This window comes from Mytilus edulis, chromosome 1 (genome assembly GCF_963676685.1).
Source record: "Mytilus edulis chromosome 1, xbMytEdul2.2, whole genome shotgun sequence".
In the NCBI taxonomy this organism is placed as follows: domain Eukaryota; kingdom Metazoa; phylum Mollusca; class Bivalvia; order Mytilida; family Mytilidae; genus Mytilus; species Mytilus edulis.
Window position 1 is genome coordinate 46,521,284 of NC_092344.1, and position 15,615 is coordinate 46,536,898.

Here is a 15,615-nt window from a genome sequence, read left to right on the forward strand (position 1 = left end):
AAAAAAAAAATGTGAAATTGGTAAAAGGCTCACTGCTTGCTAAAAATATCTGCTTAGACTGACACAATTGTATGGGGTATACAATTATAAAATACAAGCCAATGAGATGTTGGTGCTGAATATTTGTATTTGTTTATATCCTTGATTAGCGAAAAAAAATAATGATAAATGATTTAGCATGTACATTTTGTAATCATATACTTGACCATGTTTACTAAACATATTTCTGTACGTGTTTTTGAATTACAATCCAGAAATAACTTTGTTGTAAGACCAGCAACTTACTTGGTTGTTTAGAATTGAAAATGTACATGACCTTGAGAGTTACATTTGTACTTATACATAAAAAGTATTTTAATTTATGAATATTTTCAAATTTTAGAATTCAAATAGCCCCAAAAAGGTAAGATAATAATCTGCTTGCCTGTAGTTGGATAACAGGCCAGTCACAGCTATTACACTAAAAACTTCACACAAATATAACTAAGTACTCTTGATTTCCACACTTTTTTTCTCTTTCTAAACTCACTGTGATAAATACCATTGCAAAGTTTTCTGTGTGAAAGAGCTATTTTAAAGTTCATTCGATCCTTCATTAAGAAAACCAAACTATTATCATTTATTGACTTATTTTATTAAGCAAACCTTTATAAGGATAACCACTGCTTGCAGGGATTGATTTTGTATGGTGATCTGTTGCTTGTCAGTGTTCTAGCCAGGATTTGAAAAGGGCAATTTTACGTGTAAATTTGTTTTAGCCTCATAATTTTTATCATGCATTATTGAAACATCAAGTTTCAGTTGAAATTGAGTTATGTAATTTATGTCTTTTGGGACAATTTTTTTTTGTAGTTGACCTCATACATCTATGGTCATGACCCATTTTTCTATTGGGAATTCTTCATTGCAGTTGATAGATCAATTAATGGGAGTACAATCACAAAATATAATTTTCAAAATATTTGTTTTTGAAGTGTATTCAAGTGAAAATATGAAAAGAAACAAGTAATATATTGTGAACAGGTGATAAATAAGGGGAAGTAATCAAATTGTTTGTCAAACTTTTTTGGAATTCACAAATTATTTATGACATAAAGGTAAGTTAATTTGTGTTAATTTACAATGTGTTTGACACCAAAGCTGCGCCCTGTTCAAATGTTGTAGCTAGAACACTGCTTGTTATTCTAGAAGTCTGTTCAACAGTGTCTAAAATGGGGCAATTTATAGCTTATTTACAATGGCATGTTCGAAAAAATGTTGGTTGCAAAATTTGCTGGCAAGCATTATAATTAAAAATGCACCTTAATTGAAGTAACTGCTTGTCTCGGCCAAAAGTCCCCCAGAATATTTGCAGGTGAAGGTGATGAAATGCATAAAATTTTTGATAGGATGAAAAATATATTTAAACACAAATGTACTTGAAATACAAACATTTGCTTATTTGTTACACAAGGGCTTTAACTGCTTTGGAATTCTTTTTGCATATTTCAGGCAAATCACATGCACAAGTATCTAGTACTATAAACATGATAAATATTGTACAGATTTTAAAAGATGCTGGACTCCTCAAAATATATCTATTTGCTTTTTTATGCTAAGAAAAGAAAAACCTACTTGATTCTAGTTGCCTTCCCATCTTTCAATTCTTGGTGGTGACACAAAACGTTGTCCTAAATTTCTGATGAACTAAAGTTCTAATTGTTTTGATTTCTACATTGCTGCCATTACTTTATAATGCTGATTATAAACATGTTTTAAATCTTTCTTGAGAACTGTAAAATAACATTTTAATACACCATGTACACCAGGCATCATATAATTATGTCATAATAAAATATATGAACCTGGAAGTTGTTAAATAGATATTAAGACACAATATGAAATTTGAATTTTGATATTGTTTCAGTCCCAATTTCAGATTTTTCATCAGTAGGTTGTTAAAAAATTATTATGAGGAAATAATGTTGCTTTTGGAATTAAGGACTTATATCCTGTGATTTAATCTCAAGTACTAGCTACACATATGTTGTTTCTGTGGTGTCCATTTGTTTTGATAGCAGGCACCATTATATTTTCACATTCAACACTATATAAAGGCTGTTAAATTATAGTAGCTCTGCTGGTAGAAACTAAATAGAACATTAACATTCTGTGAAACCATTTGTTAAAAAGTGAGTATACAGCATTACAATTAGTGATTCTCTTGGATCTTCTTTAATTTGTATTATTGTAATGAATTGTATAGAAAATTGACTTCATTTAAGGAAACTTGATTTTTGTTTTAGGTCAACATGTCACAGAATGGGACGAGTGAAACTGACATTGATGAAAGTCTGTATTCCAGACAGCTGTAAGTAAAAAATGTTGAGAATGTTAAAGTTTGGAAGCTTATTTTTACCTATAACCCACAGTTATATTTTGCAAGGATAGGATTTCTTCCTTATAGCTAAATTTGTATTGTCTACTTAGAATTATAAAACCAAGTTTAAACTTGATATTTTTATAAGATTGTGGGTTTTTCTATTTATAAGTGTTATTACTTCCTCGTTTTTTGGATAGATGTTATTTTTTAAAGAGATTTCCTCTTCAACATATTTTTATCAATGATTATGATAGAATAACGGTGTTTTCCTCTGATTTTGCTAGTGTCAAATTACAATCCTGAAAATGGTATATCCCTTTTTTTTTTTGCATAGAAAAAAAATATAAGAGACAGACTAGATATTTTCTCAGTTAATAAATAATAATTTTGTTGTAACTAATGTTATTTTCAATGAAATACAGAAAACAGGCATGCTGCAGGTAGTAAATTTCCTGATAAGTTTGGAAGAAAAATGAAATTTTTGTATTCTGGCTTTGAAAATAGATCATAAAGACACACCATAAGAGCTGGAACAAATATATACTGTAAGGCATTTTTGATAGAAAAATTTACATACATGTTGCATGTAAAGGTATTGCCGTAAATGTTATTGCACTTTTTTTCTACATTTGTTTTAGATATGTACTTGGTCATGAAGCCATGAAAAAGATGGCCAACTCTAATGTCCTCATTTGTGGAATGAAAGGATTAGGAATAGAGATTGCTAAAAATGTTGTTCTTGCTGGTGTTAAATCTGTTACTATACAGGACACAGAACAAACAACCTGGTATGATCTCAGTTCACAGGTTAGTATTGATATATGAATTATAAATTTCTAGAATATATATCCAAATAACTCTCTAAATGTGTTTGTATTTATTTAAAGTTTTGAGTTCTTAGCATTCTTGGCATTCTACTTTTATATTGGTTTCTAGAAATCCAAGTTCTGCTATACTGAACCTCTACATGTTAATGCACACGAAAACATAAATTTTGTTTAGGGTATTTCATTATTCTATAATTTACATTAAAGAGAAGATCCTGCTGAAAACAGAGAACATATTATATTTTCCCCCATATTTAAATGCGATAATGCAACTTTGAAATGTTAATGACAAAGCAAGGTGATTAACTGTAAAACAATGTATAATATATATATAAATAACAATCTTTTCAATTTTCTAGTTTTTCTTGAGAGAGAAGGACATGGGGAAGAACAGAGCTGCTGCTTCTCTAGATAGACTATCTGAATTAAATAGTTATGTACCTATTAGTGCAAGCATTGATCCCTTGTCAGAAAGCTTTCTCAAAAGCTTCCAGGTAAATAGATTGTTCTTAAATTTGAATTTTGTATCAAATTTTCTTGACAAATGGTAGTAAAGTAAAGTAATGGGGTCTAACCATTTAAGCAATTCTTCATTGTTTTTCATTTTCTTATTGGACTGTTTCTCCTTTTGAATCAGTATTTATTTAACAGGATATTTGAAATGTGTAAGCTTTTGAATCCTTGTTTGAGATGTTCAAGCAACTGCCAGAATGGGGTATTTTAAAGTATGTCATGGTTTTATTGTCTCATATAACATTCACCAAATATAGGTCCTTTAACCAAAAAATGTGTTATATTACAGGTTGTAGTACTGACCAACTCTCAACTTGATGAGCAGATAAAGCTTGGTGAATATTGTCATGCAAATGGAATCAAACTGATAGTAGCTGACACAAAAGGTTTATTTGGGTAGGTGAATAGCATATACGTTTATGTCACCCTTGTCTGTCTGTACATCACAACTTTAGGTTGCCTCAACCAAATATTATGAAACATATACACAATGCTTATTACCATAAGGCCATAAAAAAGAATAGTTTTTTTTGCCCAAACCCTACCTACCCAGAAAAAGCTGCCTACTTACAATCTTTTATTGTCCTGATTTGAAGAATTTTTTTTTTAATCAGATAGGCATGAAGACTTATAAACATATGATTTGAAATTTCTTTAAAAAAAAAAAAAAAAAATGCCTACCTACCTACCCACTGTCTCAACCTCGGGTAGGGTTTGGGCAAACCAAAATATTTTTAATTGTGGCCTAATTCACAGATCAAGATTTGGGTGGCATCACTTATACATTTCTATAGATATGTTCCTTTTTAAATTTGATATGAAAGCAGGGGGTCAGTGGTGTTGGATACATTCTCTATTTATTTGTTACAAAAGATGTATAGCCATTACCAATTAATATGGACTAGTACCACTTAAGTCAATATTATAAATGTATGGCCTGTCTTTGATTGTGCTGTCTGGGTTGATTATAACAGAAAAAGATGTTGTATGATTGCTAATTAAACAAATATCCAATTGAGTTCAAATAAGTGGATGTAAGCAATTATAGGGCACTACTGCCTTCAACAATGAGAAAAAAAAACAACATATAAATGTCTAGTTGGTTTATATTAAAGGTCTTGATAAGAAAAACTGAGAACAATTCAAGTGAGAAAGTGAGCAGCCATATAGCAAAACAATTTATGAAAAAAATCAAATATGACAGACATGAATCAACAACAAGCAATTAAGAACAGGTTACCAACTTAGGACAGGCACATACAAATTTTGGATTATGGTAATAATATTTTGCGGATAAACCAGTAATTTATATAAATAAAGTATGAGTCTCTTGTCTATTGTAGAAGCTGGCTAAAATACTTCTCCATTAAGTTGGCCAACATAATTAAGTAGTTTTTATACGACCGCAAAATTTGAAAAATTTTTCGTCGTATATTGCTATCACGTTGGCGTCGGCGTCGTCGTCGTCGTCGTCGTCGTCCGGCGTCCGAATACTTTTAGTTTTCGCACTCTAACTTTAGTAAAAGTGAATGGAAATCTATGAAATTTTAACACAAGGTTTATGACTACAAAAGGAAGGTTGGTATTGATTTTGGGAGTTTTGGTCCCAACATTTTAGGAATTAGGGGCCAAAAAGGGCCCAAATAAGCATTTTCTTGGTTTTCGCACTATAACTTTAGTTTAAGTGAATAGAAATCTATGAAATTTTGACACAAGGTTTATGACCACAAAAGGAAGGTTGGGATTGATTTTGGGGGTTTTGGTTTCAACAGTTTAGGAATTAAGGGCCAAAAAAGGGCCCAAATAAGCATTATTCTTGGTTTTCGCACAATAACTTTAGTATAAGTAAATAGAAATCAATGAAATTTTAGCACAAGGTTTATGACCACAAAAGGAAGGTTGGGATTGATTTTTGGAGTTGAGGTCACAACAGTTTATGAATTAGGGGCCAAAAAGGGGCCCTATTAAGCGTTATTTTTGGTTTTTGCACCATAACTTTAGTATAAGTATATAGAAATCTATGAAATTTAAACACAAGGTTTATGACCATAAAAGGAAGGTTGGGTTTGATTTTGGGAGTTTTGGTCCTAACAGTTTAGGAATAAGGGGCCCAAAGGGTCCAAAATTGAACTTTGTGTGATTTCATCAAAAATTGAATAATTGGGGTTCTTTGATATGCCGAATCTAACTATGTATGTAGATTCTTAATTTTTGGTCCCGTTTTCAAATTGGTCTACATTAAGGTCCAAAGGGTCCAAAATTAAACTTAGTTTGATTTTAACAAAAATTGAATCCTTGGGGTTCTTTGATATGCTGAATTTAAAAATGTACTTAGATTTTTAATTATTGGCCTAGTTTTCAAGTTGGTCCAAATGGGGGTCCAAAATTAAACTTTGTTTGATTTCTTCAAAAATTGAATAAATGGGTTCTTTGATATGCCAAATCTAACTGTGTATGTAGATTCTTAATTTTTGGTCCAGTTTTCAAATTGGTCTACATTAAGGTCCAAAGGGTCCAAATTAAACTAAGTTTGATTTTAACAAAAATTAAATTCTTGGGCTTATTTGATATGCTTTATCTAAATATGTACTTTGATTTTTATACGACCGCAAAATTTGAAAAATTTTTCGTCGTATATTGCTATCACGTTGGCGTCTGCGTCGTCGTCGTCGTCGTCGTCGTCGTCGTCGTCGTCGTCCGTCGTCCGAATACTTTTAGTTTTCGCACTCTAACTTTAGTAAAAGTGAATGGAAATCTATGAAATTTTAACACAAGGTTTATGACCACAAAAGGAAGGTTGGTATTGATTTTGGGAGTTTTGGTCCCAACATTTTAGGAATTAGGGGCCAAAAAGGGCCCAAATAAGCATTTTCTTGGTTTTCGCACTATAACTTTAGTTTAAGTTAATAGAAATCTATGAAATTTTGACACAAGGTTTATGACCACAAAAGAAAGGTTGGGATTGATTTTGGGAGTTTTGGTTCCAACAGTTTAGGAATTAGGGGCCAAAAAAGGGCCCAAAAAAGCATTATTCTAGGTTTTCGCACAATAACTTTAGTTTAAGTAAATAGAAATCAATGAAATTTAAACACAATGTTTATGACCACAAAAGGAAGGTTGGTATTGATTTTGGGAGTTTTGGTCCTAACAGTTTAGGAATAAGGGGCCCAAAGGGTCCAAAATTGAACTTTGTGTGATTTCATCAAAAATTGAATAATTGGGGTTCTTTGATATGCCGAATCTAACTATGTATGTAGATTCTTAACTTTTGGTCCCGTTTTCAAATTGGTCTACATTAAGGTCCAAAGGGTCCAAAATTAAACTTAGTTTGATTTTAACAAAAATTGAATCCTTGGGGTTCTTTGATATGCTGAATTTAAAAATGTACTTAGATTTTTAATTATTGGCCTAGTTTTCAAGTTGGTCCAAATGGGGGTCTAAAATTAAACTTTGTTTGATTTCATCAAAAATTGAATAAATGGGTTCTTTGATATGCAAAATCTAACTGTGTATGTAGATTCTTAATTTTTGGTCCAGTTTTCAAATTGGTCTACATTAAGGTCCAAAGGGTCCAAAATTAAACTAAGTTTGATTTTAACAAAAATTAAATTCTTGGGCTTATTTGATATGCTTTATCTAAATATGTACTTTGATTTTTGATTATGGGCCCAGTTTTCAAGTTGGTCCAAATCAGGATTCCATATGAAATATTGTGCAATAGCAAGAAATTTTCAATTGCACAGTATTGCACAATAGCAAGAAATATCTAATTGCACAATATTGTGCAATAGCAATTAATTTTCAATTGGAGTTATCTTTCTTTGTATAGAATAGTAGTTGATAATATATGTTGGAAATTTGCCAGACATGACTATGATGTCATTTTCTATTTTTATTTGCCAATAACTTTATGTAAATGACTTCATTGGAAATTTGCCAATATAAAATGTTGCTGATGAAGCTTTTTTTCCTTATCTTATCTAAAATGTTTTTAGATAATGTATGTTGGACATTTGCCAGACATGACTATGATGTCATTTTCTATTTTTATTTGCCAATAACTTTATGTAAATAACTTCATTGGAAATTTGCCAATATAAAATGTTGCTGATGAAGTTTTTTTTATTGTTTTATACAATAAACAATGTATATTCACTTTTACTACCAACCAATCTTTACCATTCAGTGATAACAAGCACTTTATTTTACATTTTAATATTTTATGATGTATTTAAAAGAGTAGTTATTGTTGCAAACTCCATTAGAAATTTGAATTGATATCAGTTTTGGAAAAAGGGAAACGGGGATGTGAAAAAAAAGGGGGGGGGGGGGTTAAATTTTTCTCATTTCAGATTTCATAAATAAAAAGAAAATTTCTTCAAACATTTTTTTGAGAGGATTAATATTCAACAGCATAGTGAATTGCTCAAAGGCAAAAAAAAACTTTTAAGTTCATTAGACCACATTCGTTCTGTGTCAGAAACCTATGCTGTGTCATGATCAACTATTTAATTTTAGATTTAAAAAGTTTGAAGAAGAAATCTTTAATTGATTTGTAAAATCTTGACATTTGTTTTGTGTAAAAAAAAACCATGTAATGTCAAAAATTTGATCACAATCCAAATTCAGAGCTGTATCACGCTTGAATGTTTTGTCCATACTTGCCCCAACTGTTCAGGGTTCGACCTCTGCGGTCGTATAAAGCTGCGCCCTGCGGAGCACCTGGTTGATTATTGGCCCAGTTTTCAAGTTGGTCCAAATCAGGATTCCATATCAAGTATTGTGCAATAGCAAGAAATTTTCAATTGCACAGTATTGCACAATAGCAAGAAATATCTAATTGCACAATATTGTGCAATAGCAATTAATTTTCAATTGGAGTTATCTTTCTTTGTATAGAATAGTAGTTGATAATATATGTTGGAAATTTGCCAGACATGACTATGATGTCATTTTCTATTTTTATTTGCCAATAACTTTATGTAAATAACTTCATTGGAAATTTGCCAATATAAAATGTTGCTGATGAAGCTTTTTTTCCTTATCTTATCTAAAATGTTTTAGATAATGTATGTTGGAAATTTGCCAGACATGACTATGATGTCATTTTCTATTTTTATTTGCCAATAACTTTATGTAAATAACTTCATTGGAAATTTGCCAATATAAAATGTTGCTGATGAAGTTTTTTTTATTGTTTTATACAATAAACAATGTATATTCACTTTTACTACCAACCAATCTTTACCATTCAGTGATAACAAGCACTTTATTTTACATTTTAATATTTTATGATGTATTTAAAAGAGTAGTTATTGTTGCAAACTCCATTAGAAATTTGAATTGATATCAGTTTTGGAAAAAGGGAAACGGGGATGTGAAAAAAAGGGGGGGGGGGGTTAAATTTTTCTCATTTCAGATTTCATAAATAAAAAGAAAATTTCTTCAAACATTTTTTTGAGAGGATTAATATTCAACAGCATAGTGAATTGCTCAAAGGCAAAAAAAAACTTTTAAGTTCATTAGACCACATTCATTCTGTGTCAGAAACCTATGCTGTGTCAACTATTTAATTTTAGATTTAAATAAGAAGAAATCTTTAATTGATTTGTAAAATCTTGACATTTGTTTTGTGTAAAAAAAACCATGTAATGTCAAAAATTTGATCACAATCCAAATTCAGAGCTGTATCACGCTTGAATGTTTTGTCCATACTTGCCCCAACTGTTCAGGGTTCGACCTCTGCGGTCGTATAAAGCTGCGCCCTGCGGAGCACCTGGTTAGAAAATAATGTACACTTTAATACCAATGTTTATATTTTATATAGAGAAGTGTTCTGTGATTTTGGAGAGAGTTTCATGGTAAATGATTCAGATGGAGAACAACCAATCAGCAACATGGTGGCTGCAGTTACAAAGGTAAAAAGTTTCATTTAATGATTCAAAAAGACAAAAACTATAGTTCTGTTAATTCAAATATAAAAGAACAACATGTGTTAATTGAAAGCCTTGATGGTCTCCTGGTAATATGCTTTTTATTTGTGTGGGATGGTGTAGGTTAGAATCCTAGCCTGGTCAGACAAAAGACTTATAAATTGGTTTTGTCTGCATCTCAACTTAGCAGGAGTAAGAACAATTGTCTTTGTAGCATGACATGTCTTTTAGTGGATTACGATTGTGATTCAGGGCATTAAAAACTAGCTCAGGGGTCTAGCATATTCTCGTCCTGAATTTGTATGTACCTTATACAGCCCTCCTTCATAGCTATTTTTAAGATGAAATTATATATCAGAACAAATGTTAAAAAGACTTAATAAATAGAGTGATGGTTACATAACCTGACTAATTTTAACAGCATGTAATCATCTATGAATGTTGACATTTTCTCTGTAACCACTATTTATAGGACAAGGAAGGTGTTGTGACCTGTCTGGATGAATCTCGTCATGGTTATGAAGATGGTGATTATGTAACCTTCTCAGAAATAAAAGGAATGACCGAGTTGAATGGATGCGAAGCTCGCAAAATTAAAGTTTTAGGTAACTATGAACATATTTTCTAAAGCACTTTGTAGAAGTATATATGTTCCAGACCGTATGAATATTTGGACCGTACGCGTACGGTCTGACTGATATTAAGAAGCTGGTCAAGCTTATTAGATACAAATGTATATAACAGATCAACATGACTTATATCTCCAATTAATATAAAAAGTTCAACAGCATTTGACATAAAAACTTAATATTTTAACTATTTAAAAAGATCACGCTTATTTAATCTGTTAATCTCCTGTATTTTGCAGGCTGGTAATTCATTAATTGCAGCTCAGTATGCTCATTGAAATTGAAGTTATCGGAAGTAAACATAATGTTGGAGGACAATTGTTTTAGAATATTTATGAACTTTACAAAAGAAATGCATACGCAAAGGAACATGCATTAACAAAACATGTAAATGTAAAAAATACGACGTTCTTATTAGAAGCAATTGTCACCTTCGGCCAGAGTAACAAAATAGAATTCACTGATATACATGTACAATTAAGCAAATATTTAATTTCAATTGTTCGCTTATTCATTTATCATCGGCCATATAACAATCTGTATAACTAAAAATAAAGATTTTGATAAATGTTTGTTTAAATTTAACCCATATGATCCCAAAACGTATGATCAGCTGGACCGTACGCGTACGGTCCAAATACTCGTATGGTCTGGAACATATACATAATTTTTGTGAAATGGATTTGATATAAATGATTTGAGAAAGCTGAATATTTGTGAAAGTTCTGTCTGACTTCAAATTTTATACTTATGTAAGGTTAAATAACAATGATTTTTAACCAGATTTTTGTGACAAAAATGTCAAGTATTGATTTGGGGATGTACGGCGGGCGGTCAGGCTGTCAGGCAGGCGGCAATCAAATGTTGTCCGTGCATTAACTCATGAACCGTTCAACCAAAGCTTTTAAAATTTTAATATGTTATTACTGACAACTATACAAAGGTCAAGTTCAATAATGGCGATTTTGACTTTTACCGTTCAGGAGTTATGGTTCTTGAAAGATTGAAAAATGGAGTTTCCAGTCTTGTCTGTGCATTTACCAATGAACTGTTCTACCAAAGCTTCCCAAATTTTAATATGTTGTTACTGATGACAGAATGGAGGTCAAGTTCAATAATGACGATTTTGACTTTTACCGTTCAGGAGTTGTGGTTCTTGAAAGATTGAAAAATGGAGTTTCCAGTCTTGTCCGTGCATTTATGCATGAACTGTTCTACCAAAGCTTCCGAAATTTTAATATGCTGTTACTGATGACAAAATGGAGGTCAAGTTCAATAATTACGATTTTGACTTTTACCTTTCAGGAGTTATGGTTCTTGAAAGATTGAAAAATTATGTTTCCCGTTGTGTCCGTGCATTTTCTCATGAACCATTCAACCAAAGCTTTTGAAATTTTAATATGGTGTTACTGATGACAAAATAGGTCAAGTTCAATAATGACGATTTTGACATTTACCGTTCAGGAGTTATGGTTCTTGAAAGATCGTAAAATGGCGTTTCCATTCACGTTGTTGCATTTACTCATGAACCATTCAATCTAAGCTTTTCAAATTTTAATATGTTGATACTGATGACAAAATGGAGGTCAAATTTGATATTGACGATTTTCACTTTCACCATTCATCAGTAATGGTTCTTGTGATATTGCCAGGACACAAATAAATGTTAATATATCCGGTTTGCTGTCGTTGTGACAGCCTCTTGTTTTGTATTCTCAGACCTACACATTCTCAATGATGGAATAGTTTATCACTTTAGAAGACTCTCATTCATGGTAAATGTAGATGTAGTAAAAAACAGTTTCACAAAAATGTGGGGGAAAAAACTAACTGTGAAAAGGTGCATTAAAATGAACTCAGAAAGGGAATAGCATTGTACACATTATTGATACAAATCCCCCACTGAAATATTACATCCATGTAAATAGCTGATAAGAGAGGTGCTTCAACATGTTCAAGAAGAATATTTTGTTGAATGTGGACTATTATATATATATTTTTTTTTTTCTTTAACAGGCCCTTATACATTTAGTATTGGAGACACAACTGGTTTATCCACATATGAGAGAGGAGGAATTGTTACACAAGTCAAAAAACCAAAAGAAATGAAATTTGTAAGTTTTTAGAATATTTTTATGATGGTATAAGATAGTTACATTGTCCATATGTTAATCTATCATAGATATGTTTCTGGATGTTTTTCTAAAGACTCCTTAAGATTAAGTTTGCTATGCACCGGTAGTTAAAACAAATTTGATTTTTAACATAAATGTTGAAATTAAAGTGATGTTCAATATATACAGTTAGCATTAATTATTTTGGAATCATGGTCCTGGTAATATCTTCTATATAATTGTCCTCCGAGAACAGGTTGCAGGGGACATAGACAAATTTGAGAAAACAAATTGTTTATCAGTTTTAGACATTTCATATGATATATATAATTCAATGTGATGAACAAATGCATTTTCAGATATAAATAATTTATAATTTATTTAGATTTTGTATCTTAAACTTTGTTGAAACTTTTTGTAGAAATCAATCAAGAATGCAATGAATGCACCAGAGTTTGTTTTAACTGACTTTGCCAAATTTGATCGACCAGGACAGTTACACATTGCTTTTCTAGCACTGTCTGAGTATGTGAAGTCTAAAGGACAATTGCCTAGAAGCAGATCTAAAGTAAGTTTTGAGTCTGAAATTCAAAGTAATTTTAAGTATTTGTCAGGCTTATAAAGTTGCAAGTCCAAAAAGATACCTATATTTTTTATTATTTTTTTCAAATGAACTGTACTTAAACTAAACTACTGTAAAATGTAAGGGATTTCTGTAATTTAGTTCTTTTTTTTTGTTTCCATTTTATCTTTTTTTTTCTCCTATTAGTTCAACAGAAAATAAGTACCTTTACAGAAATGCATGCTTCTTTCAAAAGCAGATTGTGAGCTTAAATGAAAGGTGACCCCATATTTTTATGCCCCACCTATGACAATAGAGGGGCATTAAGTTTTCTGGTCTGTGTGTTCGTTCGTTCGTCTGTTCGTCCGTCTGTGTCACTTCAGGTTTTTTGTCAAGGTAGTTTTTGATGAAGCTGAAGTCCAATCAACTTGAAACTTAGAATACATGTTCCTTATGATAAGATCTTTCTAATTTTAAAGCCAAATTAGACTTTTGACCCCAATTTCACGGTCCACTGAACATAGAAAATGAAAAAGCGAGTTTTAGGTTAAAGTTTTTTGTTAAGGTAGTTTTTGATGAAAAATGGTAACATCACCAAACATTCTATTAAAGTTGATAAGTTAAATTTATTTTTTGGACTATAACACATCACAAAGTATTGAAAGCACATTGAGATTGATTATTTTCAATTGGGATCCAATTACCTTGTGACTGAAAACCTGAATTTTCCATAACCTAAATCGTTTAATTTTGCTGGGTTTTATATGGGCTAAGTCAAAGAAAACTATGTTATTTTGATAGATAGGCAAATATAAACTTTAAAAAATTTCTTCAACTCTATTAGATTGAGATTTTTAGATAAAAATATTTTTTAAAAAAGTCCAAAAAGAGTAGTTTAAAAGAACCTTGGTTAATTATAAAAATGTGCACGTTTCTTGGCAAGACTTATATTACAGTGTTGTTGTCAAACATAAAAAGATAAAATCATTTAAGTTACCAAACAAATGAAATTTTTAATACAATTTTTTAGGCTGATGCAGATGCCTTTGTTGCTGTTGCCAAAGAAGTGAACAGTAAATCAGGAGCTAAGGTTGATGAGCTTGATGAATCTCTGATGAAGGAGTTCTCTTATTCTGCTAGAGGAGAGTTATGTCCCTTGGCAGCTGTTATTGGTGGAATTGCAGCACAGGAAGTAATGAAAGCTTGTTCAGGAAAATTTGGTCCAGTTAATCAATATCTATATTTTGATGCTTTAGAATGTCTACCTGAAGAGAATGCAGACAGTATACTTACAGAAGAAACTTGCAAACCAGTAAGTTTATTTTTGATATTGGCAGGATGAATAATGGGGGATTTAAATCTTTCATTAAAACCAAGGAATTGCTTATTATGATTGATGAGGGAGGGAATTTGATGTTACTGAGCTCTCAGGTGAAAAAAGAGATTTTGAAATAACTGGATTCCGCGAGACAATGATTAACATGTTTGAAAAGTTAACAAACGAATATGAAAATGATTATCAGAGATATATATTTTATTTTTAATTATTCAACTATCCTTAACAATATAGGATTTTCTTTTGTAGCTAAACTGTAGATATGATGGTCAGATTGCAGTATTTGGCAAGGATTTTATTAAGAAAATGGGTGCACAAAAGTACTTTCTGGTGAGTAGATATATTCTCAAAGGGAATTTCCATTTTCATAAATCCTCATACATACAATATATTACATGCATCATTTAAAAGATAGTAAATTAGTTGTGAGGGGAAATGGCAAGTTTTAAGTCAAGAAAAACATACAACATAATAAATGTCAGACAATTTACATTTTAAAAGAATACTGTTGTTGAGCATGCTTCATTTAGATAAAAAGAATCAATATAAAATAAGGTATTTTATGTTTAAGATTACTTCCAACAACAAATTTGAATACAACATTTTAAGAAATTATTTGAATGTTACACTGTAAATTCAGAAATTATTGCATGCATTTATTATTGCGATTTAGCATTTTAGACTTCAATGCGATTTTGATGATTGCGATATGGAGAAAAAATCCTGTTTAATTCATACAAAAAATTTCAAAATGGGAGTTTAAATTATTGCGATAATAACCCTGTCGAATTTTTTGCAATAATAAAATGAACACAATAATTTCTGAATTTACAGTAATTTATATGTACGGATGGATTCTGGTTTTGTTCAAGTAGGATTGGCTGGTTCACAGCATCAACAGTACTTCAGTGTCAATGAAGTTTGATGTCATGAAAAATGAAGTTTGATGTTATAAAGAATGTATGTTTTGATAACAGGTTGGGGCCGGTGCAATTGGATGTGAGATGTTGAAGAACTGGTCTATGATGGGACTGGGTTGTGATGGAGGAAAAGTAATCGTTACAGATATGGACATCATAGAGAAATCTAACCTTAACAGACAGTTTCTCTTCAGACCATGGGATGTACAGGTTGGTTCTCGTAAAAGTCATAACTTTTGTAGAATTTTTCTACAATAAAAGAGAAAACAGTGAAAACCTTTACATGTAACATCAAAAGTTCATTTGCCAATATTTCTAATTTTTTTATATTTTTATTTTGCTATCTTCAATATCTTCAACATGTTATTAAAAAAAAGAATGAACAAAAATCACAAATCTGAATAAAAGTATATTTTTAT

The 15,615-nt window shown here is 31.0% G+C and overlaps 1 protein-coding gene across 16 annotated transcripts in view; it reads left to right on the forward strand.

Annotated features, from left to right (window-relative positions):
• The window catches only part of LOC139513117 (ubiquitin-like modifier-activating enzyme 1), a 34,301-nt gene that overhangs the window by 4,366 nt on the left and 14,320 nt on the right, over positions 1–15,615 (forward strand). For 9 of the 16 annotated variants that reach the window (XM_071301332.1, XM_071301310.1, XM_071301396.1 and 6 more), the window contains 12 exons: positions 383–403; positions 2,286–2,350; positions 3,001–3,169; positions 3,549–3,683; positions 3,992–4,098; positions 9,530–9,620; positions 10,108–10,240; positions 12,281–12,378; positions 12,800–12,946; positions 13,971–14,252; positions 14,526–14,606; positions 15,254–15,406. In XM_071301332.1, coding sequence (XP_071157433.1) covers positions 383–403; positions 2,286–2,350; positions 3,001–3,169; positions 3,549–3,683; positions 3,992–4,098; positions 9,530–9,620; positions 10,108–10,240; positions 12,281–12,378; positions 12,800–12,946; positions 13,971–14,252; positions 14,526–14,606; positions 15,254–15,406 — 1,482 coding nt within the window. The remainder of the gene's footprint in view (positions 1–382; positions 404–2,285; positions 2,351–3,000; positions 3,170–3,548; positions 3,684–3,991; positions 4,099–9,529; positions 9,621–10,107; positions 10,241–12,280; positions 12,379–12,799; positions 12,947–13,970; positions 14,253–14,525; positions 14,607–15,253; positions 15,407–15,615) is intronic. The other 7 variants (XM_071301357.1, XM_071301341.1, XM_071301446.1 and 4 more) reach the window with 1 other exon arrangement.